The sequence below is a fragment of the Lytechinus variegatus genome, chromosome 5 (genome assembly GCF_018143015.1).
Source record: "Lytechinus variegatus isolate NC3 chromosome 5, Lvar_3.0, whole genome shotgun sequence".
NCBI classification, from domain to species: Eukaryota; Metazoa; Echinodermata; class Echinoidea; order Temnopleuroida; family Toxopneustidae; genus Lytechinus; species Lytechinus variegatus.
Genome location: NC_054744.1, coordinates 26762321 through 26775884, shown reverse-complemented (window position 1 = coordinate 26775884; position 13564 = coordinate 26762321). Strand labels below are relative to the sequence as shown.

The following is a 13564-nucleotide window of genomic DNA, read 5'->3' as shown; positions in this document are numbered from 1 at the left end:
CGCCCCGGACACGCCCACACAGGCATGTATAATATTCCACAGGTAAAACTTTTTTAAGCAGGACACTGATATTGTTGATGACGTTCATCACTCATGGGGGAAGAAAGCCCAAGCTTATTTGGACCCTATACGGGTGTGCCTATTGATTTAATTTTCACAAGCTTTCGACCAACAATCGACCTTCCTCGTGTATGCCTGTTGGTTGAAATATGAAATAATTGATAATTGATGGAGAATTTATTTCACTTCAAATTATTAATACTACAATTAAAGTAAGGCAAATATGTAACAACAAAATTACAATAATGTGAACCTCCTCACCTGGAACTGCATGTAGCTTTAAATTGCCAATGAAAGTTCTCTTGAAAAATGCAAAAATGAAACCATAATCAACAACTCTAACAAGTTTACATGGTCAAATTGATATTTCATTGTATTCGGTAAAAAGCAAACGATAATTACGTATTTGTGTCTCACCCAATTCAGCATTTTGAACGTCGACATGGTTTATGGACTAACAAACTAGTATTACAAGCTTAATCAGCTTAATCATGATTCTATGATATGAGACTTTGCAGCAAACCAGTGGCATTGTAGCCGCAAATTTTCAGAAGAAATAAATAACGGTGAAACCAAGGGTAAAAGTAATGTTAGAAATTACCCAATTTTCTTATTTCAAATCCGATTTTGGTAGCATTTTCATTGTTGTCATTTGTTATGCTGTAAATGAAGTTAGACGTGGCTTTTAATTCTTATAATCATCTTTCTAATGTCAGGACTACACGATCACAGCAACCATTCACCAGAGATGGTATGACCCCCGGTTGACCTTCAATCGAACTTTGGCACTACCCCCCTCGGCGTATCTGGTTGACAGAGTATGGCACCCGAATCTCATCATCGGTAACGCTAAAGAAACTCTTCTCCATCACATCTCACATCTAAACCAGTTGGTCACAATTGAACCGGGAGGGAACGTCACTTTCTCACAAAGGTATAGTTAATAAGGCCAGTGGCGTACGCAGTGGAGGGAAGGGGGGGGGGGGGTTACAGGTGCCCACCCCCTAATTTTGGTGGGGGTACGAAACGAGCTCCAATTTGTGCTGAAGACTTTTTTTTGTTTGTCATTTTTTTTTGGGGGGATACGAAACTACCTTGATTTTGGTTGAATACATCATTTCAATTTTCTTATTTTATTTTCTTATTTAAAGTAGAAAAAATGTAATGACATGGAAGAAAATAAATGTTTTTATTTGAATTGAATTATTTATTATTTTGTGCAACTTTTCATTCAGGTTGAACCTCCCCCCTCAAAAATTCTGCGTACGGTACTGGCATGACTGGTTAAGGCCAAGTAGGCCTAATGAAAGGCATTCAAGAAAGACAGAAACACGTTTACTTATCGTGATAATAATAAATAATTGAATAAATAATTGCCTCACTGCAAATGGGGTCTTGAATTTTTCATGTTGCCTTTTTTTTCTCGACTCTGCTGACACTTTCTCTCTACTTTATCACTACTAATATCGTATTTCTGAAAAATTACATGGCTTGTGAAATGTTTGACATGACAGCAACATGCTTACAATGAATCGTAGTTCTAGTAAAATGAAAATGTTTGGTGCTATTTAGATTTTTTGTTGTTGAATATATACAGATTATCTCTGAAGTTATCATGCAATATGGATTTTCATCGTTTCCCAATGGATTACCAAAAATGCAACCTGGATCTACAAAGCTGTGAGTATACCACGAACTCTTGAAAAGTTATTCCCTATTACATGTACCTATACAGTATGTGAAGTTTGCAGATAATGTGCTAGAGGCCGTGAAATAAAGGGGGGCTGGGGGCTTCAGCCCTCACATTAAGAAAAAAGTGTATACAAACGTAAAAACTTCCATCTGATTTTTTTTTTAAAGCAGGTATGTCTGCATTTATTAATAAATCAAAATTACAAATTTATAACAACGATAAAAATCAAATATACGTAATGATCAAGTTACAAAAGTGACAATTTTATAGTGGTTAAGTAGATATAGACGTAATTCATGTAAACAATAACAAATAAATTTAAATGCAGAGGCCAGCTATCGTAAGCTGAAAGCTTGAAATTGTTGCTTGGACACCCCCCCCCCAATTTCGACTCAGGCCCCAAGTTCCGCGGCCCATCTGTTAAATTGAACCAAATAGGGCCTAACATGCATACGCAATCATCTTCCAATTTTTTAAAGAATGATTTATCGATTTATAAGGTAAATGTTTCTAACATGAGCATGTTACTTAGCGCATTGTTTGGTCCCGTATCCATGTGTTTTTCATTTTCCACTCTACATCAAAAGATGAATATTTCTTTCTTTCAGTTGGCCTAACGACGAATTTTTTGGTCTTCATGTGGGGTGATCAGAAGATGGAATTTCACAGTGACCATCTGAAATTACCCCAGTATGTTTTGACTGGTGTAGATTTCTTCGATTGTACTGAACAGCATTATAATGGTTAGTAATCACATAATGTATCGTGTTCGATTTTTTTTTTGCTATCTATGTCAACTATAATGGAATAGACGCTAGATGGCGCTCATCTATTTTAGGCAACTTACTTACTCGATTCTATCATAAAGCCAAATACCACCGGACCAAACAAAGCCTTCATAACAATTTATCCCAATTTATTATGGACATACCTTTTTATTTCGATAATGGTTTCCGACAGGACTGATGAAGTGAATGATGTAATCATCATAACCATTATCAGAACGAAGTTGACTCAGTCGGTATATGTCTGCCCGCGCGTCGAATCATGAACCTATCACAAATAGGTCCATGGTCGAACCAATCGTGGGTTCGAGTCAACCCCGGGCGGACGACTGAAGACAGTGCGTTGTGTGTACAAGGGCGGAAATCTCTTCCAAAAGGTAGGGGGGCCAGGGGCTGGAAAATTATTTTGACAAGCAGAAGAAAAATTAAAAAAAAGGGTTATCACCCCCAAATGTCAGCTCATCTCGACCAAAATAAATTTGACCAGCCAAAAAAGGGGGGTAATCGCACCAAGAAGTAAGGTCATCTCGTCCAAACGACATGTTTCATTGGCTTTTGGATGATGGATTTCTTTCCATCATATAAGACAAAAAATAGCCGGGGGACGTTGTTTTCACGTACTATTTGGGTAGGGGGACGCGTCCCCCTGGGATTTCCGCCCATATGTGTGTGTAAACGTCTCTCCCCTGTTTCATGGATGCAGGTTATGTTACAGTGGAAACACTCCATCCCTCGGATAGGACGTTAAATGGAGGCCCCGTGTAGAGGAGAGTCACCACCTTTGCACGTTAAGAACCCACTGCACTATTAGAATAAGAGTAGGGGGAAACCCCGGTGTAGTGGTCCTCCTGCATTCCCCAACCAGTTATATCGGGAGGAGAGGCCTGCGGGTCATTATAGGCGACCAAGATTGGCTGACTCGCCCAAAAATGCGCCTTTGAATGTCTCTGACAGATTATGGCGCTATATAAATGCTGCATGCATCATCATCGATCATCATCATCACCATCATCATCATCATCATCATCATCATATCGTCTCGACCACCATCATCAACATCATCATCAGCATCATCATCTTCATCATCATCGTCGTCGTCGTCATTATCACCACTTTCTTCTTCTTTATCATCATCATCATCATCTTCATCATCATCATCAACATCATCATCATATCATCACCACCACCATCATCAACATCATCAGCAGCAGCATCATTATTATATCATCATCATCATCGTCGTCGTCATTATCACCACCTCCATACCACCACTTTCTTCTTCTTTATCATCATCATCATCATCATCATCGTCGTCGTCGTCATCATCATCATCATCATCGTCATCATCATCATCATCATCAGGACTGCATTTTTGTTTTCTATTGTAATCATTTTTTTAATGTCTTCTTTCTTAATTCTTCTCTCTGAACACGGGATAGGGATATTCTCCTGTATCCGAGCCCAGTTTACCATGGAACGCACCCTGGGGTATTACATGCTGCAAGCATTCATCCCGAGTATTTCCCTGGTAATGGTATCATGGGTAACCTTCTGGATCGATGTACGAGCCTCTCCAGCTCGGGTAGGTCTCGGTGTCACCATCATTCTCTCCGTCATCTCCAAGACCAACGGTGTCAGGCTCGATATACCGCCCGTATCATATCTCAAGGTATGTAGCATTGTGGACGGGAATGCACGGGAGGAGGGAAGGGGGGGTGTTTCGGAAAAACAATGTTACCCCCTCCCCCGGTTCGACATATGTAATTTATCCAAATCAGTTAAGCCTTAAGGTAGCTGGTACACAAAGAGACAGAGAAGTGAAAGAAGAATGGAGGAAGATCAGTAGAAACGGCTGAGGACGGGGACCCGGGGATCATGGTGGAGAAGTAGGTAACGGTGGGTTATATGCAGTGGAATGAGGATAAACGTAGAAGGGAAGGGAGGAACAGCTATAGGTGGAAAGGAAAATAGAAGAGGGGCTTCCAACTTTTACTGACAGTTATAAGTGACTACCTCTATTTATGAATTCAAAGTTTGAAGATTTAGCACGGATCAATAGACCCATTCTAAGACCTCTTTCATTATCAAGACCATGAAGACAATGTTACGATAGGATGGGACTTTCTTAATGACACGACATCAACTTTAGCTGCTGTACGGTTGAAGACCAGTTTCACAAGTCCAAGTACTTTTGACTTGTTAACGCATTCCCTCACTAGCTTCCGGTGCATTATACCACATCCATTATACAGTCCTGCGTTATTACCTGCCTGTATTTATTAACAAATGATTCTTCATTTTATTCTACAGGCGATTGATGTATGGTATACAACATGTCTTCTTTTCGTCATCGGTTCCCTCCTCGAATACGCCTTGGTTCATCATCTTTCTCTTTCTCCAAAGAAGACCAAGCAGAGAATCTTAGCTGTTAGACCAAAACAGGTAAGAATATATTTCAACCTTGATGACTAATTCCCCTTCAGCAGTTACAAAGAATGATATTGATGGATGAAGTAATTGATATTTGATCAATACACTGTTTTAACTGTTTGACGAATCTACTGATCAGTTGGTCAGTCGGTAAATTAATGGATAAATTTATTCATTCATCATTCATTAATTCATTCATTCAATGATCTGTCAATAATTCTATCGATTCATCTGTCTATCCAGCCTTTATGAACAAACGTCATTCATGTTTGATTGATCATTTTTCTTAAAACTATGTTGACGAATCTGCTCATCAGTTGATCAGTTAGTCAGGGGCGGAAATCTCTCCGAAAAGGTAGGGGGGCAAGGGTCTGGAAATTTTGACAAGCAAAAAAAAAAGTCATCTTGTTCCAAAACGCACGTTTTATTCACATTTTGAGTGATATATTTCTTAGCATCACCAAAGACCAAAATTAGTAGGGGGACATTTGATATTGTGTCCCCCTACTATTTTGAGTAGGGGGGACACCTCCCCCCTGGGATTTCCGCCCATGCAGTTAGTAAATTAATAGATTTATTCAATCATTCATTGGTTTGTCAATTATTTATATCGATTCATCTGTCTATCGCGCCTCTATAACAAACATCTTTTGAAAATGAATTATGAATTATATTCTAAATCAGTTTACAGTCAACGTTCTACCAATTCTATCAATCGACATTTTAATCAGTCCCTCATTCACATCAATCAATCAATCGATCGATCAATCATTCAATCAATCATTCAATCAATCAATCAATCATTCAATCAATCATTCAATCAATCAATCATTCAATCAATCAAGCAATCATTCAATCAATCAATCATTCAATCAATCAATCACTCAACCAACCAACCAATGACCTCGATGGGCTATCGTTGCCATGACTGTAAAGGCACTTAATGCTGAATGTGGACGTAATCCTCCAGTTCGTTCATGATCGGTTTTTTTTTATTATCGTTACCATGATTACCATTTCAGGATCCTCCAAATCAAGAGAATATATCGGTGGTTAACAATGGATCACTCTATAACATTTCGTCGTCTCATCCAACACCTTCACAAAATCAGCTCATACGGCGAGATGCAACAACCGGTGAATTACGGACACTAGCAACAGCGCCATCTCTCGACAACAAACCACAACCGGCGTTGCAGACGACATCGAGACCGACGAGTCGTTTAGATGGGTCGCTGCAAGGGAAGGATACCTCTGACAAGCGGGGTCAAGAGGCATCGGCATTGGACCACTGTCGCGCCCTCCCTGGAGAAGCGCACCTGATCGATTTGATTTGTAGATGGCTTTTCCCAATTGGATTTGCAATTTTCAATATTTGCTTTTGGGCATATTATATGCCACCGCATTACACCCCCGCATAACTTGCGAACGACGAGAAATTTGTATCGCATTCTGTTGGCGATTTATAGTTGTAGTTATCAGTTATATACCGTAACTCAGCTTTATGTGTCAGATCAACAATTTTTCAATAAAGCAATTTGATATTAAGTACATGCCTTATTTTATATTCGAGACTTTGAGATGATTGATATACCAGTTTTGATACAAGAGATTCATGACAACCAGTCAGTTGCTGTAATACACTGTTTCAGCGGTATGCGTTTTCCCCATTCATTTTTAAGAGGGTAAAACAATCAGAAGCAATTGAATTTCTCAATATGTGTACATGTTTTACATGAAACCGTTAAACAAGTGAATATGAAAAAGGATATCGTGTTCAATCAGCGTCAATGAATAAAATATATGTATTATAAACAAAATGTATATGTATTATAAAACAAAATATATGTATTATAAACAAAAATGTAAAAATAATTATAAACAAAATTAGCTGATATCTCTTTCAATTGTTGTCTCCGGAGTTTCATTTTGTTTTTTGTTTAACATTTACTTCAAGAATGAGGTTATGAGATATTATACTAGAATAAAAAGAATTTACGAAACATATCAGTGAAAGTTTAATTCATTGACAATTACCATTCTATCGATGTGATTTTTATTTGTAAAATGTTGATGATTCAAACATTCTTTGCGGGATTCATTTTCCAATTGGCTCTCCGTAATAAAATCATACTTAAAGAGAAGATTCACCCTGACGAAAAGTTTAGTATAATAATAGCAGAAAATAATTTAAAAACTATTGGTGAAGGTTTGAGGAACTGATTAAAGATTAAGAAAATTATAAGATTTTTTTTTTTTTTTGGGGGGGGTAACTTGTGACGTCATATACGAGCAGCAGCCCCATATCATATTTTTTTGATGGTTCATGATGGCTAAAATTCAATTTCTTCTTTCAGGATCGGGTGAGAAATAGTTTGTCTGTTGATGTACGAAAGGAATAATAAAACCCATTTTCATTTTTTGTTGTTGAGAAATTGACATTTTAGTGATTTTTTTAAGTTCATGATACATGAGAAGCTGCTCGTATGTGACGTCACAAAAAAAATGAAAGTCTAATAACTTTTAAAGGGGAAGTTCATCCTGACGGAAAGCTTTTTGTAAAAATAGCAATTTTTTTTAAATACTGGTGAAAGTTTGGGGGAAATCCATCAAAGATTTAAAAGTATCAGAATTCTATAAAGCTGTCTTAATCTTTGATGGATTTTCCTAAAACCTTCACCAATATTTGTTATTATTATTTTTTGCTGTCAGGGTGAAGTTCCCCTTTAATGCAACAGTCATACCAACAAACAAAAACTCCAAACGGACCGATGATAATGATATTAAATACTATTTAGCTTTTATCGGTCTGGAGTCGAATTCATTTTTGTGACTTTTGCAACAGTAAAAAACAGAGTCAGACTCTAAGAGTAGTCATTATGCATGTATAAAAAAATTGCTCAATTCACCCGGGTTGGCCCATCCCGTGTCTCCTACTCACATATCCTAACTCACATTTCCTCGTTTTGTCGCAGCTCTTCTCACTTTCTTCTTTATTCCCCCCTCTATAATTATGATCTCTCGGGTTGCGTATATAAAAACGTGAGGTGTTTTTATACTTCTCTCTTTCTTTCCTTTTTTCCCATCTCCCACTCCCCCCCCCCGGCCACCCCCCCCCCCCCTCTCTCTATGATCTCTCGGGTGAGTATATCAAAACGTAATGTTTTGTTACTTCTCACTATCTTCTTTATTCCCCCATCTCTACCTCTCTCTATGATCTCTCGGGTTGCGTATATAAAAAAGTGAGGTGTTTTTATACTTCTCTCTTTCTTTCCTTTTTCCCCCATCTCCCACCCCCCCGGCCACCCCCCCCCCCTCTCTCTATGATCTCTCGGGTGAGTATATCAAAACGTTATGTTTTGTTACTTCTCACTTTCTTCTTTATTCCCTCATCTCCCACCCCCCCCCCCCTCTATGATCTCTCGGGTGAGTATATCAAAACGTAATGTTTTGTTACTTCTCACTTTCTTCTTTATTCCCTCATCTCCCCCTCTCTCTATGATCTCTCGGGTTGCGTATATAAAAAAGTGAGGTGTTTTTATACTTCTCTCTTTCTTTCCTTTTTCCCCATCTCCCACCCCCCCCCCCCCCCCCCCCCCCCTCTCTCTATGATCTGTCGGGTGCGTATATCAAAGCGTTGTGTTTTGTTACTTCTCTCTCTTCTTTATTCCCTCATCTCCCCCTCTCTCTATTATCTGTCGGTTGAGTATATCAAAGCGTTGTGTCTTGTTACTTCTCACTTTCTTCTTTATTCCCTCATCTCCCCCTCTCTCTATGATCTCTCGGGTGAGTATATCAAAATGTTATGTCTTGTTACTTCTCACTTTCTTCTTTATTCCCTCATCCCCCCCACCACTCTCTATGATCTCTCGGGTGCGTATATCAAAATGTTATGTTTTGTTTCTTCTCACTTTCTTATTTACCCCCCCCCCCCTCTCTATGATCTCTCGGGTGAGTATATAAAAATGTTATGTTTTGTTACTTCTCACTTTCTTCTTTATTCCCCCATCTCCCACCCCCCCCCTCTCTATGATCTCTCGGGTGAGTATATCAAAATGTTATGTTTTGTTACTTCTCACTTTCTTCTTTATTCCCCCATCTCCCACCCCCCCCCTCTCTATGATCTCTCGGGTGAGTATATCAAAATGTTATGTTTGTTACTTCTCTCTCTCTTCTTTTTTTCCCCCATCTCCCCCTCTCTCTATTATCTGTCGGTTGAGTATATCAAAGCGTTGTGTTTTGTTACTTCTCACTTTCTTCTTTATTCCCTCATCTCCCCCTCTCTCGAGGTGAGTATATCAAAACGTTATGTTTTGTTACTTCTCTCTCTCTCTCTTCTTTTATTCCCCCATCTCCCCCTCTCTCTATTATCTGTCGGTTGAGTATATCAAAGCGTTGTGTCTTGTTACTTCTCACTTTCTTCTTTATTCCCTCATCTCCCCCTCTCTCTATGATCTCTCGGGTGAGTATATCAAAATGTTATGTCTTGTTACTTCTCACTTTCTTCTTTATTCCCTCATCCCCCACCACTCTCTATGATCTCTCGGGTGAGTATATCAAAATGTTATGTTTTGTTACTTCTACTTCTCTTCTTCTTTATTCCCCCTCCCCCTCTCTCTATTATCTGTCGGTTGAGTATATCAAAACGTAATGTTTTGTTACTTCTCACTTTCTTCTTCATTCCCTCACCCCCCCCCCCCCTCTCTCTATGATCTCTCGGGTGAGTATATCAAAATGTTATGTTTTGTTACTTCTCACTTTCTTCTTTATTCCCCCGTCTCCCACCCCACCCCTCTCTCTATGATCTCTCGGGTGAGTATATCAAAATGTTATGTTTTGTTACTTCTCACTTTCTTCTTCATTCCCTCATCTCCCCCTCTCTCTATGATCTCTCGGGGTTGGTATATCAAAACGTAATGTTTTGTTACTTCTCACTTTCTTCTTCATTCCCTCATCTCCCCCTCTCTCTATGATCTCTCGGGTGAGTATATCAAAACGTAATGTTTTGTTACTTCTCACTTTCTTCTTTATTCCCTCACCCCCCCCCCCCCCCCCCTCTCTATGATCTCTTGAGGTGAGTATATCAAAATGTTATGTTTTGTTACTTCTCACTTTCTTCTTTATTCCCTCATCTCCCCCCCCCCCTCTCTATGATCTCTCGGGTGAGTATATCAAAACGTAATGTTTTGTTACTTCTCACTTTCTTCTTTATTCCCTCATCTCCCCCCCTCTCTATGATCTCTCGGGTGAGTATATCAAAACGTAATGTTTTGTTACTTCTCACTTTCTTCTTCATTCCCTCATCTCCCCCCCCCCCCTCTCTCTATGATCTCTCGGGGTTGGTATATCAAAACGTTATGATTTGTTACTTATCACTTTCTTCTTTATTCCCCCATCTCCCACCCCCCCCCCTCTCTATGATCTCTCGGGTGAGTATATCAAAACGTTATGTTTTGTTACTTCTCACTTTCTTCTTTATTCCCCCATCTCCCACCCCTCTATGATCTCTCGGGGTGCGTATATTAAAACGTTATGTTTTATTACTTCTCACTTTCTTCTTTATTCCCTCATCTCCCCCTCTCTCGAGGTGAGTATATCAAAACGTTATGTTTTGTTACTTCTCTCTTTATTCTTTATTCCCCCATCTCCCCCTCTCTCTATTATCTGTCGGTTGAGTATATCAAAGCGTAATATTTTGTTACTTCTCTCTCTTCTTTATTCCTCATCCCCCTCTCTATGATCTCTCGGGTGAGTATATAAAAATGTTGTTTTGTTACTTCTCACTTTCTTCTTATTCTCCCACCCCCCCCCCCCCCCTCTCTCTATGATCTCTCGGGGTGCGTATATTAAAACGTTGTTTTATTACTTCTCACTTTCTTCTTTATTCCCCCATCTCCAACCCCCCCCCTTCTCTATGATCTGTCGGGTGAGTATATCAAAACGTTGTTTTGTTACTTCTCAGTTTCTTTTTTATTCGCCCATCCCCCCCCCCTGATCTCTCGGGGTGCGTATATCAAACGTCATGTTTTGTTACCATTTCATTCCCCCTCCTTTTCTCTAATTTTCATTTGATTTTCTGGAGAGTAAACCTTTCCTTGAATCTCTCATTAATATCAAATCTGACAAAAGTTAGCCACCTGTAAAATTTGCTCAGGCGTCGTCTCTCACTCGGAATCACATTCATCCCCGGCATACAAGTACACATCCAAAATGTCACACAAAATAAACCAAACAAACAGATATAACTATTTCTTATGAAATGTAAAACCGACTTTTCAAAGTTTATTCATCTTCTATAAACTTCCTCATAATACCGGTGCAGCATAACAACACTCTTTCCGCATACATAAAATCTGCTTCCTGCGCCATCCATATACATGCTTATCATTTTATTACAAAAAAAAATCAATTCTAGTTAAAGATTTCAAATAACGCATAAAGTTATTGATCCCAGCCACTACAAATATACGAGGTCCATGTCCATAGAACTCTCTATTTGAATTTATTTATAGCATCTTTTGAGGTATTTGTTTCACAAGGTTTGTGTGGATTTATTGTAATGGTGTTGCATAACAGTTCGTCTCACATGTCATACACCCTTCTCATTATTTCCACCACGCAATAAATGATCACAGTTTATCTCTAAATCCAACTTAATTGTGTTTGTAACATGTCGTTGACCCTTTCGACTTTGGCACAGCAAAACAAAGGTATACGATTTGTAACAAATTAATTTCGTGTACCATAAGACCGACTCTTGCATACTGCCCTTCTTTATAACAAGCAAGATGTCATATTTTGCTGTAACACAACTCGTTACATGAAGGTTTACTATTAAAGACACCAAGGGTCTGTTTATAGACCAAATATTAAAAATTCATGTGTTTAATTCATATATGACACTCTAACATTGATGAGATATAAACGCGTAGATCTGAAATTAATATATCTATTTGAAAACCGAGTACTGTTATTATAAGCCTTAAACGTATATCATTGAATGACACTACAAAAATAAACAAAAAAATGTCATCCAAACAAATAGACTTCAATATTGTACATTAAAGCAATAAGGTATGGTTGATAGTTTTGATACAGTTCTGGCCACTTAACACCTTTTCTATCACTTTTTAAAAGCTCTGTAATTTGATAACAATCGAACACGGTATAGTTAGAACAGGGACGTGAGAGGGAGAAACGTATTTACGGCAATAACGTATTTGGTCACATACTGCCCTCTGTCGTTGGTTACTACCCCAGTCCGATGTCTCGTCCCGTATTTTCTTCACCATGTTCACTGAAATTCTCGTCAAGCGTGAGCCATTCGTAAAAACAGACAAACATGTACGTAGCATTCTGCGAAATTGAAATACATAAACACTGTTCAATATCACTATGATATCAATAATTCCCTTCGCCTCTTGTGCAATAGCTTTTCATAGTGATATGCAGTTTTTCTTGCAGCTCCATCTACTTGCAAAATAATTTTGCATCCCGTTTCAAATATTTGGCACCAATCAATATCTCATTCTCAAAGAAAACAAGAATACGAAACATTCTACACTTCCACTACTCTTTAACAAATAAACACGGCATCATAAGTTAGTATGCCCTTTTCTAGCCCAAAACTCGCTCAGCGATTTTGTCTAGAAAATTTAAAGCAAGCAAAACAAAACAAAATAGAAAACGAACGATTAAATGTACGTCACTGCAAGATAAGACTTGAAAAATAAATATATATATCACATGTATAAACAAAGAGTGATTAATGATTATCTCACTTGCACAAAAAATATATCGTTGGAAAATAAGATTTAAGTTCATAGCCGTTCTTTGTGACAATTTGCCACATAAATAAAATCCATGTAATAGAAATGAATGTATATCATTTTCAATTAATTACAAAAATAACATCAATGATTTCATTTATGAATCTTCCAGTCAGAAATAAAACGCCTTCTCAGTTATATGATTTCAGCCTCAATTTTCTTTTAAACATCTTGATAATAAACCGTTCGAATCTAGGAAAATGAAATAATTCTGTGAGCGATTGAAAAAGGAAAAGGAACACATCCCTTTCTCTTTTTGTCATCTTATTTTCCAGCAATCATTATCTAAATCTCCCATCAAATGGCTAAATACTGATTGATGCATATAAACAATAAATATGACTATTAACAATGTCCTGGCAAAAAAAAACAATTAAATAGATAAATACACCTACCACACTACCCCTTCAATGCATTGTTTAACAAGTCAAAATACAACCAAAAACGGTGAGCATAGATATATATCACGAAAGATTCTATGTATATCATAAGGAAGAAGCAAGCTATATTGGAAAGATGTCTCATGGAGAAAGAGAGAAAATACTGGAAAGGAAGTTGGAAAACGAGCAGTGTTTTTCAGAAGTGCAAAACATGTCGGGTATACCTCAAGCAACGTTGCAAAATAAGCAACTGTCATTTCTATTCGTATACATGTAAATATAAAAAAGCATTTATGACTATGTTCTGTCTAGTCATTGTCCCCTTAGGCACTATAAGCAATACAGAATACTTACTAACAATGAAGTTATAATATGCAAGTAAACATA

At 38.0% G+C, this 13564-nt stretch overlaps 1 protein-coding gene across 1 annotated transcript in view; it reads left to right on the top strand.

Moving 5' to 3' along the window:
* LOC121415840 (glycine receptor subunit alpha-4-like) overlaps nt 1-6454 on the top strand; it is a 42722-nt gene extending 36268 nt beyond the window's left edge. Inside the window, exons 5-10 of the mRNA XM_041609201.1 lie at nt 777-994; nt 1658-1740; nt 2362-2496; nt 3978-4207; nt 4849-4980; nt 5991-6454. Of these exons, the coding sequence (XP_041465135.1) occupies nt 777-994; nt 1658-1740; nt 2362-2496; nt 3978-4207; nt 4849-4980; nt 5991-6389 (1197 nt within the window). The 3' untranslated portion in view covers nt 6390-6454. The remainder of the gene's footprint in view (nt 1-776; nt 995-1657; nt 1741-2361; nt 2497-3977; nt 4208-4848; nt 4981-5990) is intronic.
* The last annotated feature ends 7110 nt before the right edge of the window (nt 6455-13564 follow it).